At 38.2% G+C, this 15,282-nt stretch overlaps 1 protein-coding gene and 1 pseudogene across 1 annotated transcript; one reads left to right on the forward strand and one right to left on the reverse strand.

The window, feature by feature from the left end:
• Positions 1–4,497: 4,497 nt before the first annotated feature.
• Positions 4,498–10,470, forward strand: LOC113121054 (eukaryotic translation initiation factor 5-like). The gene is made up of 12 exons (XM_026291279.1): positions 4,498–4,576; positions 4,820–5,030; positions 5,498–5,777; positions 6,029–6,110; positions 6,206–6,378; positions 7,966–8,077; positions 8,379–8,500; positions 8,590–8,745; positions 8,830–8,991; positions 9,391–9,555; positions 9,824–9,964; positions 10,103–10,470. The coding sequence occupies exons 3-12, from the start codon at positions 5,706–5,708 to the stop codon at positions 10,199–10,201; spliced, it is 1,284 nt and encodes a 427-aa protein (XP_026147064.1). The 5' UTR covers positions 4,498–4,576; positions 4,820–5,030; positions 5,498–5,705; the 3' UTR covers positions 10,202–10,470.
• A 546-nt stretch (positions 10,471–11,016) lies between these two features.
• LOC113037953 (ectonucleotide pyrophosphatase/phosphodiesterase family member 5-like) lies at positions 11,017–14,964 on the reverse strand (annotated as a pseudogene).
• Between the last annotated feature and the right edge of the window lie 318 nt (positions 14,965–15,282).

A 15,282-nucleotide genomic window follows, 5' to 3' on the forward strand; every position in this document is an offset into this window, starting at 1 on the left:
AGAGAGAGAGACGGAGAGTACAATATAATAAGATGCTTTCGACGCTGTCGCAAAAGACACAGTACAAGCACATATTAATCCATGTTGTGATATCTGAGGGGAAACCGTTATATCTTGCTCCTGCCCATATTCGCAGCGGTGTCCGAAATAATTTTGTACGTTCAAAGGCTAGTGTGACCGCCCTTATGAAACAAAAATATATTGCAGTATATTGGAAAATATCATGTAATATATTAGGCAGCTAATGCCTAATATATTCAATAAAAAGGGAAAATAATATATTACAATATATCACAATATATTTTAAGAAATATATTGGTAAATATATTTTCCTTTCGTAGTTTGATTCCTCGCTCCGTGGGCTGTTCTCATGGTAGTATTAGCAGTGCTTGAGAGCACGCAACTCCCTTGTTGAATTCGGAGTTCTCCTCTCATGTGAGAGTTGCGTTCTCTGTTTTCCCAGAGCAGCGGTAGGTCGAGCTCCCCTCTCGTTTGAGAGCTGGGTGTTTGCCCCCTCAGCTAGATATTTACTGCGTGCCCCTCCAGCATTTATACCTTAGATCGAGTTGGTGACTCTTGAACCTATTGGTTTTGGGATGCACCATTCTGTCTATGAGCTGCTCTTTCAATGTGCGACGAGAGCCCCTTAGAACGGTATCCTAAAATCCATGTTATGGTTAGGTGTGCACGTGAAGTCTTTGTGCACTTTATAAAATCCACAATGTGGTAAGTTTGCATGCTAGTTCTCTGTATTCTTTTCTAAAATCCTATATGGTCAGGGCTTTGCACAGTTAATTTGTGCCCTTTCTCGACAGGTAAATCCCCGATCATCTTGGGTGCCACTTCACCTATGTATCCTCTGGATACCTATTTAGACAGGGTGTTGCTACTAGGGATCTGTTGAAACAGTTCCTTTACCACACTTATACAAGAGAAAGCAATAGACTCTGCGTGAAAGGCCAAGACATAATATGATGCTTGGCCCTTGGTTGTATTTCTTTAAAGGAATCTATTCTTGACTCCAAGCCTTGAGCTCTACCCCTGGCCCAGAAGTCTGGCCGTAACAGGTAAGTTTGGGTTTGTTGCCTAGGCCTTTGATTGGTACTTAGTGCGGATGAAGAAGTGGTTGACGTGTTCTCCCAGTGCCTATTTATACTATAGTCGCACCGGTAGTGACATCATGGGCTGTTGCCGGCCAACGTGTTGTTGGTGTTTTCAATGTATGCTTCATACACGGGTCATGACAAGGCTTTCCCCATACCTACCCCTAGAGGGCACAGTGTCTCGTTTCCTACTCAGGGAACCATGGTTACATAGGTAACCTGAGACATTTTTTTTTTCGTTGAAACAATAAACTCTGAAAAAAGTGTAGTTCAGCCCCCTGCATGGATGTGCATGCTCGTAGCCTATATCAAACATTTTTTGTTTGGAAGCGGTTGAAATTAAAATGAATGAGTGTATGTTGTGAGCAAACAGTTTGTAGAGATCTGCCTGAGGAAGCAGCCACTAAGAACAGCTGATTGGTTCGGAAACATCTGATGGCCAAACTACATTGGAATTCGCAAATGGAAAAATCAAATGAGATCGGCCTGATTTGTGTTTATAATGGACATTTCAGTGAACTATACCTTTAGCCGAAAGTGAACTGTACTAATACCTTCTCCAGAGATGGTCTCGGTTCAGTTCACTTCTGAAGGGACTGAGATCGTTTGGAGTGTTCACATATCGGCCAAAAATCATGCGAACCGTGCTCAGACCCCTGAAAAAGACCAAGTGTAAAAACATACTTAGATAGTAATCTATAATTTCCTTACATGTCTGATGACTGTTTAGGATTTTCTCCATCTTTCCACTTTGTGTTTGCCTTAATTAGCACTGTTAAAGTGCGTTTTTTAGTTGTTGTTTTTTTGTCTTTGTGTGTGGGGATTCTCTCAGACGCTGGGTCACGTCATGGAAAAATACAAAATTTCTATGCAAATACTTTTAAGAGGAAACTACTATAAGTACAGTCTTTGTCTATTGTGGTTGCACACCATTAAGTATTTTTTTACAAAAACATTATTGTGTAAAACATTTTAAAATAGCACCAAACTACTGAATGCACGTTTGACCTTGACTAGGTACGAATTGTAAAGAAAGTATTAATCTCCACTGATTCTCATAAAATATCTTCATAAATATACATTTTCCCATTGGTTTACTTACATATTGATTTATAATGTATCATTCTGGTGTTTCACAACTAAAAACAGCAGCATTAGTGTCAGAAAGGAAGGGAAAACATGGCACATCCCAAGCACATCAGGCTGACCTACTACACCTAGGAATGAGAAACAAGGGCAATGTGAACAAAACAAGTCAAAAGGTGACAACATCACTATTGTCTTGCATGGAGCTGGGGTTGCTTTTAAGCAGGAGAGCAACATGAGAACAAAATACATTCCCTATTTCAGCCTGCCAGAGATCTGTAATCAGGGGCAACATTCATTTCATCAGCAGGTAGAAGCACACGAGGGAAAAACTATAAATAGCAAGAAAATGGTTGTTTTTCTGGAACAGCTCCATCAGAGCCATGACTTCAATTCAATTGGGAAATCTGTAATATGAGCTGAAGAATACCCACAGATGTTCTCCACCTGTTTTGGCAGAGGTGGAGCAAATATTCACTGGAGAATGTGCAAAAAGATCATAAACAGAATTGAGTAAAGGAATAAGAGATGTATAGCTTATTTTCACATTTGAATTTTTAATGCTATTAAAGAAAGGAAAAATCATTGTGGTGAAATGTTAATGGACAAATATATATGATACCATAAAGTCCATACCTTATGTATACCGTTTAGTTTGTTAAAACGAAGAAGTTTTTGTAACTTTATATATAACTGACTTTATTTTAACATTCATTATACAACCACACATATTTAATGTCCCCTTTATTGGTAAATTCAGGCACTTTTGACACTGACATGAGATTAAAGGGATAGTCCATATTTGGAAGAATATTGATAACTAAACAGTTGTTCTTCCTTTTGACACCATTGAATGGACACTTGGAAGTCAATAGGAACCAAAACTGTTTCGTTTTCAACATTCTTCAGAATTTCTTATTTTGTCTTTCACACAAGAGATAAAGACTTACATGTTTAATTTTCACCATAAGGGTGAGAAAATGAGGACAGGATTTTCATTTTTGAGTGTTTCTGTATTTCAAGTTCCAAATAAGGCATGGTGCCAATGCCAGTGGTTTAATTCATAGTGAATGCTTGTACTGTGTATAAATGTTTATATGTATATGCTGGATAAAGGCATATATAATGCTTTAATTACTGTCAGCAAGAGTCCCATTCCTTATGAATTCACCAAACAGAGGAATCGCATTTATGTTTTCACTTCAGAAAAAGTTGACTGAGTTGCAATGTTCTCTTAAAGCTATTAGTCTGTTTTGTTACTCTAAAAAACAATATTATAACCCTTTATATACTTATGGAATGAATGCTGAAAACGTGTTTGTTTCCTCTAATGTTATCGGATATTTTCTTTTGTATAGTAAAGATAAAGGATTTTGTCACTGTAGCTTACATCAGTAAACCCTCTGAACCCTGAAAAATGCCACAGGTAATCCAGTGAACCCATACTGGCTTTTTGTCCTCTTCATTCCTCTCAGTGCCCTACATCATGATGTGCTCAGCCAGGAATCTTTTGTTTCAGTGGTTTGTAAACAAATCCAGAGAATTCACTCTGTGTGTCATCCACTGTCCCAGGCTATATGTGGAATTTGTGATGCTTCCAAAAGCAGAATATGTTAAAGGAGAAGCAAAAAAAAAAAAAAAAAAAACATCATAAGGTGGACCATTTTTAATGACATCTATATATATATATCTGTTTCATACATGCTGAAATTCTGAAAATAAAATAAAACAAAACAAAAACATAATTAATGGAAACCAATATCTGAAATATTTTGATTAGATAAAAGAAAAGTTGGCAAAAAATCTTATCAAGCCAAATCACTGCCATTTTCTATAACCCTTATGTTCACATAATTGTGAAACTAATACGACTTCCATCTTTATAACATTGTGATTTAATCGAATATATCAAGACAAATATTATGGGGACATAATAATGTAATGCATACCCTAACAGGAATGGCCCAATCAGCTAAAAAATTTCCCATATTTGCACTAGCAATTATTTCTGAAGAACAAATAGGTAGCTGACTTTTGAAAAACAGACTGACATCGCATTGAAATAACAACAACGGGGAAAAAAGTCTATATTAATAAAAGCCTGATGGGGCGTTTTAAATATCTGAATTTACGTATAAAAATGATAAAAAGTAATAAGTTATTTACCACAAAATATCTTTCCCAATCATCAAGTAAATCGGTTTGTCCTTTATGATTGATAGCCAAATTTGACAAATAAAATAGAACCCAGTGAGGCGCAAGCCAATCAAAACATCCGTTTATGGCATGGGGGCGGGACTAGGTTGTAGCCGAGTTAAGATTGGAAGTCACGAGGTCTTACGTGCTCATTCATTGTGGTTTAGCATACGAGCAGAGGCGTGCGAGAGGTGAGTAGAACTTCGCGAAAACATATTGGTCTACTCATTGGGGAGTTCTTCTGGAAAATAATTTATTCTGTTTCAGCCACATTTCATAAATATATTCGCACTTTGGCTTGAGGAGATACTGCGTGTTAGGTTACTGTTAATGCTGCCATATGTTAGCTCGTATACGTCAGTCATGTTGGTTCACATCATCATCATTATGTGACTGATTGTAAAGTTTTGCTCATGAATGCTGTTTTATTGCAGGTCCCCTGTATCGAGGGCGTCGTGAGTTTTCTCCCCAGGGTTTATCACTCTGCTCCGCGAGGTGTAACCAGCACCGACCCCTAATCAGCTAACTAAACCCACCAATTCAAACCAGTAGTTCACCTCTTCTCAGGGCGACCAGCGGTGTGTTTATGTCTTTGTTTTGCGAAAACGTTGAGTACCTGGACGACAGGAGCTACGGATGGGAAAGGTACGTCGATTTCAGTTATTTCTGTATTTTTCTCTCTCGTGACTGCGCGTAGTACTCTCGCGATACTTGTTTAACAAGGTCTAGGAGTTCGCATCAATCTCAATGTGTTGCATACTGCACCGAATAAAATGGCGTCCTCCTTTGGTGTGACGCACTCTGCAGCATGGGGTTGCTCAACACAGGGGTTTCATCTCGTCATCATGCGAGTACATGCAGCAGCATAATGTTTAAGTCTGAGGATGTCATTGTTTTCTATCCTAAACAGGAATCCATTTAAGTATTGAGTTGTATGAAGATCCCAGTATCACCATGACAGGTGCTCCTAGTAGATAACTAGCCAGGCTTATGGAGAATGGGCACACCTCATTTTAGATGTCTGCTGTAGTTGATATCACAGTGGTAATGATGCTAAACCGTGTGAAACTTGTTTTCTGCTCCTAATCCTCACTCCCGTGTCCTCTTTGCAGTGCTATAGTGCAGCTGCTGGAAGCTGTTTGGGGGGATCTTAGTCAACGCGCTGGAAGCCTGGAGCCTCAGTGGCCGTACCCTTTTCATGTCAGAGACAGAGTACTCTTGCAGTCGTTTATGTCATCCCCTCCTCTTCAAACAGAAGATACTAATAATTGCCAATTCAAGATCTTCTCGTCTTGCTGATAAACCACACGGGAAGCCAAAATGTCCGTCAATGTCAATCGCAGCGTGTCAGACCAGTTCTACCGCTATAAAATGCCCCGTATCATTGCTAAGGTGGGTTTTAAATGTGTATATATGGCCGGGGTTGATATTTATTTCTTGATGACAAATATTAATATAGATTAAGTAAATTGTATGTAAATGCATGATTTGTTTCTTAATAATAAATTAAAATGCATGATATACATGCTCTCTTTTATTATTATTAAAATTTAATATATAATCAATTTAAAGGTCATTGTGATGAAATTTGACCATTATTTATTCATTACAGATGCAAACTAAACCATGTTTGTTTATCACAGGTGGAAGGCAAGGGGAATGGAATTAAGACGGTCATAGTCAACATGGTTGATGTTGCTAAGGCTCTGAATAGGCCTCCGACATGTGAGCATCGTTTTAAAAAGCTATTAAACTTTTTCCTTTTATGGATTTTTTATTTTTATTTTTTCATTTGACATTATATTGTAACCTCCGTTTAGATCCCACCAAATTCTTTGGTTGTGAGTTGGGAGCCCAAACCCAGTTTGATGCCAAGAATGACCGCTACATCGTCAATGGATCCCATGAGGCAAACAAACTGCAAGACATGCTAGACGGATTCATTCGCAAGTTCGTGCTGTGTCCTGAGTGTGACAATCCTGAAACTGATTTGGTAAATATTTCCATTTAGACTTTCATAGAAAGGTCATGAAGTGAGACTATTGATGAGCCGGTGCATTCTGGTGGATGTTGAACTGGGTGCCCTTGATGCCCCGTTGAACCGAGTGCCCTTTATGTTTAAATGCACGTTGCTGAGTATGCAGGTCTCTGTGGGGTCACGCATGTAGCTTCCACGTGTTAAGATTGTTTTACAGGTGTAAAGAGGAAATTAGCTGTGTCATTAACTGTATACAAGTCACCTTCAGTTTCTCATGGTTACATTTCAGTCGCCAAAACCAATCAGCCAATGGCAAGGAGGGGTTCCATTTATAATGGGATTGTTCACACACAAATTAAAGATCTGTCATTATTTACTCGTTCCAAACTAGGGGTGGAATAGTTCTGTATAAAAAAAGTGCTAGGACTGCAGTTCATCTTAAATCTGACAACGCATCTGTAATGTGGTTTGTTATAAAAACACGTGAAACAAACTGGGTTCAGCTAATGTATGTTTCTGTTGATAAATGTGCATTCTGCCTTCCCAGTACATTACAGCAACAGTGATGGAAAAACAAATAAATTGTGGACAAACCATTCACTCTTGTTTAATGTGAATGCTGTGCCCGTGTGCTAGAATATGAGCAGTCATTTATTACATCATCGTGCTGATAGTGCGCATGCACACATTGAAATCTGTTTACATTAAACCCATTTAAAGGATTAGTTCACTTTCAAATAAAAACTTCCTTTTATTTTACTCACCCCCATGTCATCCAAGATGTTTACATCTTCCTCCAGTTAATAAGAAATTAAGGTTTTTGGTTAAAAGATAACAGGATTATTCTCCTTATAGTGGACTTCAACAGCTACCAAACGGTTGAAGGTCCAAATTACAGTTTCAGTGCCGCTATGGACAAAAAATATCCAATGATATTTTACATTTTGTTTACTTTAGCTCCCTAAAAAAAAACCCTGAAAATAATGGTTTATTTTATGTATCTTTACTCTCTTGTATTTATTTGTGCTGTTGATTTGTAGTTAGATTATTCATATTTTTTAATTTTTATCAAACAGATACTGAAACTGTGACTCTAAAACTGTGATAACCGTGAGTAGGTACAACTGTTCCACCCTTATTCCAAACACATAAGACATTCATTCAAAGAGCACACAGTATCTATTATGTGTCACGCATGTATGGCAGAATGTGGACTTTCAGTGGAGGGGCAGAAATGTCTTGTTTTATAAGAGGAATTAGTTTTTTATACTTGAGAGCAATGTTCTTTTAGTCCTGCTGATCTTCCTCTGCAGTGCAGTAGTGAAGACCTCCTGAGATTTTTTTTTTAGCAGGGTCTCAGCTGGCCTGGTTTCGGTTTCATGCTTCAGTCGACTTTATATCCTCTCTGTAAGGTTATACATAAGATATAAGGCATAGCTCTAGTCTTGTACACAGGGCAAAGCATACACCTTTTTTACATAAAATAATTTCAAGTGGAAGCAATTGTGAGCAATGTGCCCTTCAGGTTTGTAGCTGGATTCATCGTCGCACAGCCTGTTGATCAATGTAGTTTAATAAAGTCAAATCTTCTCCTCATTGTAGCACATTAATCCCAAGAAGCAGACCATTGGAAACTCTTGCAAGGCTTGTGGTTACCGAGGCATGTTGGACACTAGACACAAACTCTGCACCTTCATTCTCAAGAATCCACCAGGTAAATACAGACTTTAAACGACGGTTAATTGATATTTTGAATCCCTAGTGTTAAACGCATGATGATCTTCACTTTCATATTATGCTTTTAATGTTCCACAAACCTTTTCTTTCAAATAAAACTGAAGGAAGGCTTGAAATTTTTGGTAACCCTAATCTATCTTGGATTTAGTATGTGCTTGTAAGCAGTATGTATCGGCAGTAGTCAAAAACTCAGTTTGTCTACCATGCTGAGTTAATGTTTGTGTACTAAACTGTACTGCTCTTTTGATAACTTCCTCTCTTCTGTCATGTTGGTGCAGAGAATGACAGTGGATCTGTGAAAAAAGAAAAGGAAAAGAAGAACCGAAAGAAGGACAAAGAGAACGGCTCAAGTGGTGGAGAAGCTGGAAACCATAATGACATAGATGCCCCTGATGCTGTGGTAAGTGCTGCTTTGAGATCCTCTCCTGAAAAACCACCTACCAGCGTAAGAGATGAGAAACACTGCTGATGAACGTGATCTTATGACAGGATGGGGATGATGAAGACTGGGCTGAGGAGACCACCGAAGAGGCCCAGCGTCGCAGGATGGAGGAGATCAGCGAGCACGCAAAGGGTCTCACGCTCACTGATGATTTGGAGAAATCCCTGGAGGAGAGGGTCAACATATTTTACAACTTTGTGAAGGTGTTTGTCTTCAAATTGTACTGAAATTGCTCTCTATATAGACACTATCCTCATTCAGCTCCGTTCTTTGTTTCTACCCTTCAGGAGAAGAAAGACAGTGGAGCGATTGACTCCGCAGATAAAGAGATCTTGGCTGAGGCTGAAAGGCTGGATGTGAAAGCCATGGGTCCTCTGATCCTGAGCGAGCTGCTCTTTGATGAAAACATCCGAGAACAGATTAAGAAGTACAAGCGCCACTTCCTCCGGGTACGTCCCTCATAGCTGGTAACATTTTAACATTTTCGTTATTCTTAATGTTTTGTTTTTTCCAAGGTTTCCACTCTTTGTCCGATGAGTTCACAACTTTTTCCTTTTTGTGTCATTCAGAATTCACAATTTAAAGGGTTAGATCTCCAGAAAATGGAAACTCTGTCATTAATTACTCACCATCATGTCATGTTAAAGGGCCAGATAGATAGTATGGACATAATTAAAATGGTCCACATGACATCAATGATTCGACTGCCATTTTAAGAAACCCCTGATTGGGAAACCTGCACTACAACAGAAAACAGAGTTCCCATGTGTACAAACCTTATTCCTTTTGTTAAAATGCACTAATGCTGCACTATAATAAGTGTAAGAAGTTTACATTTCTGTCCACAGTTCTGCCACAACAATAAGAAAGCCCAGAAATATCTTCTGGGTGGCTTTGAGTGTCTGGTGAAGCTGCATCAGACTCAGCTCTTACCCAGAGTCCCCATCATACTCAAAGACCTGTATGACGCCGATCTGCTGGAGGAAGATGTCATTCTCGCATGGGCTGAAAAGGTAACCTGCCAACACACAGCCTCTAGTGTCTGATGAAATGATGTAGGTCAGAGTTGAACGTGGCTCTGATAAAAGTAGTTTAGATGCATGAGCTCTTTGATATAACACAGATGAAAGGATGATGCGGTCAGTTACCTGTTGCTAGGCAAACCTTGTCATTGTAGTCTGTGCGTCGGAGGGGGTTGTAATATGGTAACGTCTGTGACCTGCATGCTGCTGGAGACTAGCGTTCTGGAGTCTAAGCCTGTTGGTGACATTTCTGCTATAGGTGTCCAAGAAGTATGTCTCCAAAGAGTTGGCTAAAGAGATTCATGCCAAGGCAGAGCCCTTTGTTAAATGGCTCAAGGAGGCAGAGGAGGAGAGTGAGGGCAGCGAGGAAGAGGAAGATGACGACGATGACAACGTTGAGGTAAAAAAAAAAAAGCCATGTTATTACATCAGTTTTCATTACCAGGATTTTCGATTTATAATAAGATCATTGTAAATATAGTAGTTAGTTGATAAACCTTGTTGGTGCAGAATTTACTCTCATCTTCCTTTTCTCTAGGTGGTGTATTCCTCCTCGGCCCGCGAGTTGAAAATGGAGACCACAAAACCTGAGAAGTTGGACCATGAGGAAGAGGACATTGATATTGATGCCATTTAAAGATGAAACCAAAAAGCTTCAGTTGCCTCTTCACACACTGCTCCGCTTCTTTTTGTCAGACGCATGCCTTTCACTTCCTATGGCTCTTCCTTAAGCTCTAGGCCTGGGTTAGTGCTCTGCTCAAAGCCTATTATTTTAGTCTTTTCTCACCAGCTCTATTGACGAATTGTTGCTGTTGTTTGTATGCATGAGTTTCTTCGATTATAGAGCATAACTGCACACAAGTTCCCCTTGTATTTTTGCAACTATTAAAAATGAATTCCACCATGTGTCTGTCTAGTTGGTTTAGACACTAGTAATTTTTAATATTAAAGGCTGTTAAAGTCTGGGGGTCAGTACTTCCAGAATAGTATTATGCAGCACAGCTGTTAAGACATGTTTCTTGAGCAGCATATTAGAATGATTTCTGAGGGATCATGTGACACTGAAGACTGGAGTAATGATGCTGAAAATTCAGTGTTGCGTCACAGAAATAAGTTCTATTTTGAAATATATTCAAGTAATGTTATACAATTACTGTTTTTCCCATATTTTTAATCAAATAAACAGAGATTGGTGAGCAAAAGAGACTTAAAAAAAAATAGCTGAAAATTCTTACCGACCCTGAACTTTTCTGTGATGATAGGGAAAATAGGTTCTGACTACTCATATTAGTAGGGAGATATCAAGCAATTGGGTGTTTCCAAATCAGGCATTTATTTATATTTTAATGTTACACATTTAATGTTTTAGTTGTGGGATTTTTGACATCAAAATCAGACACAAGGCCCTGAAGTCCAAAAGTGTAAGACAAATCCAGTAAATCATAGAAATACTCAACACAAAACACAGTAGTCTCTGCACACAACCATATAGTCAAAATTTCCTTGATAACAAACAATCCTAACATTCTGCTAGCAGCTAACTACCATTACTCCAGCAACATTTATATAAAAGATCATAAATATTATTTTCCATGTCGTCTTTGCACCAGTAGAAGATGATCACAGTGTTTTGCCCTACACATGGCTTTCTTTTAAATGCTATTTTCAAAAAGTACAAAATATATAAAGCAGGACTTTGTCAATCTTTGATGATTTTGGTGCAGACATACTTTTTGTTTTAATATACATTTTGGATGGTATTACATTGTGCAAAACGCAGATAAGATAAAACACCCCACTAGTCTAATACTTCTCTATCCTGATTAGCTTACATTGATTTTAGTGCAACATGGAGGTAGTTTGACAACTACCAGTTTCTTTTCAAGGACACTTATTAACATTAATTTGCCAACTTAAACTACAATGTGTGTGAGAATAACAAAAAATTCAAAACCAACTCCTACTAACGTCTCTGCATTTTTTTTGTTCATATCCATAACATTCAGTTAAAGGAATATTCTGGGTTCAATAAAAGTTAAACTCAATCAACAGAATTTGTGGTAGAGTATTAATCACCATAAAAAATATCTTTAGTTGCTTAAAAAAGGAAATGGATGGAAGTAAATGAGGCCAAACTTACTATTTTATAAATGATGTGAAAATTATTCGAGCTTAAAAGTGACATTAAAGACATTTATGTTACAAAAGATTTTTATTTCAAATAAATGCTGTTCTTTTCAATTAGACTCCTAAAAAAAATAGGCCTTTTTTTGAGGATTTAAATCTGAAATGTAATCTTTACCATATTATAAAATCACTTAATTTTTTTTTTTTTAATTTTACTATTACAGTTGGCATATTATTTGGGCTGTAAAGATATTTAAATCATTTTAAGAGTCTTTTGAGGGTTTTAAGGTTTACAGGATTGCGTTGTCATGGGGGGAAAAAATCAAAATTGTAAATAAATATACACAGAAAAGACTAGAAAGCAATTATTCTAACTAAAACCATGTTAACATTCTTACTATTTGCCACCTGTGTCTATACTATAGAAACAATGAGTATTTTAATGTTTTTGAATTGGGCCAGTTTTCTATTTTAAGTGCCTTACTGTATCCCAGAGCTTTTTTGATTTTATAAATTGTTTTCTGAAAATAAAGGTGGGACAAGGAAATACATTTTTGTGATAATTAACATTATGCCACAAATGCTATCAGTTTGTATATTAATTTAATGCAAAGTCAAGAGAATAGGTCGAATCTCTTTTATTAAATAAATATCAGATTCAAATGGAAAGGAAAAGCATGTTAATGCTAACTTTTTTTTCTTCTTCAAATTGGCTACTAGATTTTAGATGACTACACAGAATAAAGGTCTCACTGACAGCTTTCACCAGAAGAGGGCACTATTGGCTTAGTTATGATTTGATGATTGCAAAAAACTTTTTCCACCGCAGCATCTTTCCCCATATTGCTTTTGGTATACTGGGCTTGGCACGGAAACGTGGATATCAATCGCTTTGGATTCAAGCGACCATGCTAGCTGCTTAAAAAGGGTTATCAGAATTGGCACTAAAAAAATAATCAGTGCTACATACTCTGAGAACCTCAAATGAGAAAAGTCCCGACAACCCTTGTGTTTGACCCCTACAGTAAAAGGCTGTGTCATCTCACTGTCGGACTGATGCAGTGGCAGATGCTGTCGCTGTGTCACCTGCTGCACAAAGATGAAGAGGAACCCGATCACGAGGGCAGCGCCGAGGACGGATCCAACGGCCCACGCGTAGGAAGGCTCTCCGGGTACGGGTGAGACCACTGGCTTTGGGTTTGATGTATTCACTAAGAGATCCTGCACGCTTGACAAAGAGCCATTGTTAGGTAAGGGCTTGAGACCAAGAATGCTGCACATGAGAGGATAGAGATCGACGGAGCGCATGGAGGCCTTGGTGTAGCGGCGGCGGAAAGTGGGGTCCACGGGCGACAAACACAGGGTGCATGCTGGGAAGGCTGTTGTCATAACCATGGTTTCCCACTGCAGATCAAACATGGAAACATTAGATAACTGCAAAGATATTTTCTATGCATATCAATGACATACACTGCAGAGGATACATTAGTGAGCAAATAATTGTCATGTTAAATTTCTCAAAATCTGTTCTGAGGAAGAAACATACTCTTGGATGGCCTGAGGGTGATACTTTTTCGGCAAATGTTCATTTATGGGTGAACAAGGTTATCGTACTATGTTCTGCTTCAGTTATGTATAGATATTAATACGTACACATAAAAGATCCGTTTCTGTCCTGCATGACCGTCCAGCCCTCTTTGACCTCAATGAATCAGAGGCATGATCCTGACATTGTGTCTGTAGTGGAAATGATCTGGGATCTCCTCCTTTTTATACACAACCATGTTAGGGTTGGCGTTCTTCAACGAATTGTAGACCTCTTCAAGTTTGCCTAGATTAAGAAGAGAATAACACGCAAAGACGAATAAAGCATGTGTCACCAAACATTTAACACTGATGAGATAACATTTAAATGGCAAAATATCCCTAAAGTTCAAGAAACGCACCATATTTTATGATGGATTTCACACATTTAGAAATTAGTAAAATTATCAAATCTATACAAAAAAAAAGGCTTTTGAATAAAAAAAACTTTGAATTCTTTTATACAATGTATGAAGAATTGCTTATTTATTTGTTCTACTGTAGTTTGTATTTGATTACTGATTGTTTACTTTGTCTTCAGTGGGCTTTCATTTTTATTCAAGGCTAGTATTAGTTTTTTATATCGACACTGGTGACAAGAATTAGAAATGTCTATGGTTTTTAAAACATTTTGATATCATAAAGACCTTATTTAAAGCAAAAAACTATTGTGAATACTCTATATATTTACAATGAAACGGAATGACTCATATCTTGATTTTGGCCAATCTGCCCTCCCCTATATTAATGCATCTTCATTAAACAAAATAAAAGACAGGGTAGTGGGAAAAAAACACCTAATTAAATGACTAGTATAATATGCAATAACAAATGCTTTATATTCATTCTTAACCGTCTTTCGGGCAAAATGCCAACTACAGGGCTTCTTGTCTACCCATGTGTAAAGATCACGGCTGACGTAGGTGTCCAGCTCAATAATCTTATCATGTGATAACTGTGTCATTCCATGATCACTTGTAACAATGAGATTAACTTTGTCATAAAGGCCAGCGGTTTGGAGCTTTCCCCTGAGGAATCCCAACTTCTTATCGATGTCTGCTATGATTAAGTCCATTAGTGGGCTCTCTGGCCCTAAGTTATGCCCACTCTCGTCTGGCTCCTCCCAGTACAAGACACCAAAACTGATGGCCTCTGGCCCTGAGAACCAGTTAATGAGTGTCTCGACTCGGGTCTCAAACGGCATTGACGCATTATATCTCAAATAATGTGTTGGATACGTTCCACCAATCGCTACGTCTGATCCAGGCCACATGGCAGCTCCGCTCTTCCGTCCAGCCTTCTGATTGGTGACCCACAACGGCACAGCCTCCTCCCACCACCATGCATCGTACACCTCAGGTCCCTCCATAGAAAAGGAACGGTTGTGAATGGGGTCGTACATTTCGTTAGCAACAATGCCGTGGGTTTCGGCATGTAATCCTGTCACTAAGGTATAGTGGTTTGGGTAGGTCTTGGTGATGTAGGTGTTCTCCACTTGTTCCACCAGCACACCCTCATCCATCAGGGCATGGAAATTGGGTGTGTGTACTCGATTCACATAGTCCCAGCGGAAGCCATCAAAGGACACCAATAGCAGCTGGCTTTGCTCATCCTGCTGTGAGCTCGATGTCTGAAGCAGTAGTAATAAGCAACTCAGGAAGCATCTCTAATCACTAAGAGGTCTGGCATGATGAAAGATCTTCTGCGAATGGGAGAAAAGATTGAAAGATATGCACATGAGTTTTTCTAATTTAAGATAAACACAATCCAATAAAAGTATAATCTTGTTATGTAAAGTTTGTAGTATGTATGTTTGTATCTAATATCCTCCAATATATTTTTGTTTGACGTGTACAGATATGAATCAAAGTTCCTTACATGGGATATTCTGTATAAAGTGTTTATATATATTCAGATTACTAGAAACCAGAATGTTGGATTAATTGATTCAATTAATCTGTTAATAATTTCTGTGGAATATTTAATTATCTTTAACATATTCATTAA

Source organism: Carassius auratus, chromosome 20 (genome assembly GCF_003368295.1).
Source record: "Carassius auratus strain Wakin chromosome 20, ASM336829v1, whole genome shotgun sequence".
NCBI lineage: Eukaryota > Metazoa > Chordata > Actinopteri > Cypriniformes > Cyprinidae > Carassius > Carassius auratus.

Coding starts and splice junctions, on each gene's coding strand:
- LOC113121054 (XM_026291279.1), top strand. CDS start 5,706: ATGTCCGTCAATGTCAATCGCAGCGTGTCAGACCAGTTCTACCGCTAT. Junction 6,111..6,205: donor TCTGAATAGGCCTCCGACAT/GTGAGCATCGTT, acceptor ACCTCCGTTTAG/ATCCCACCAAATTCTTTGGT. Junction 8,746..8,829: donor TATTTTACAACTTTGTGAAG/GTGTTTGTCTTC, acceptor TCTACCCTTCAG/GAGAAGAAAGACAGTGGAGC.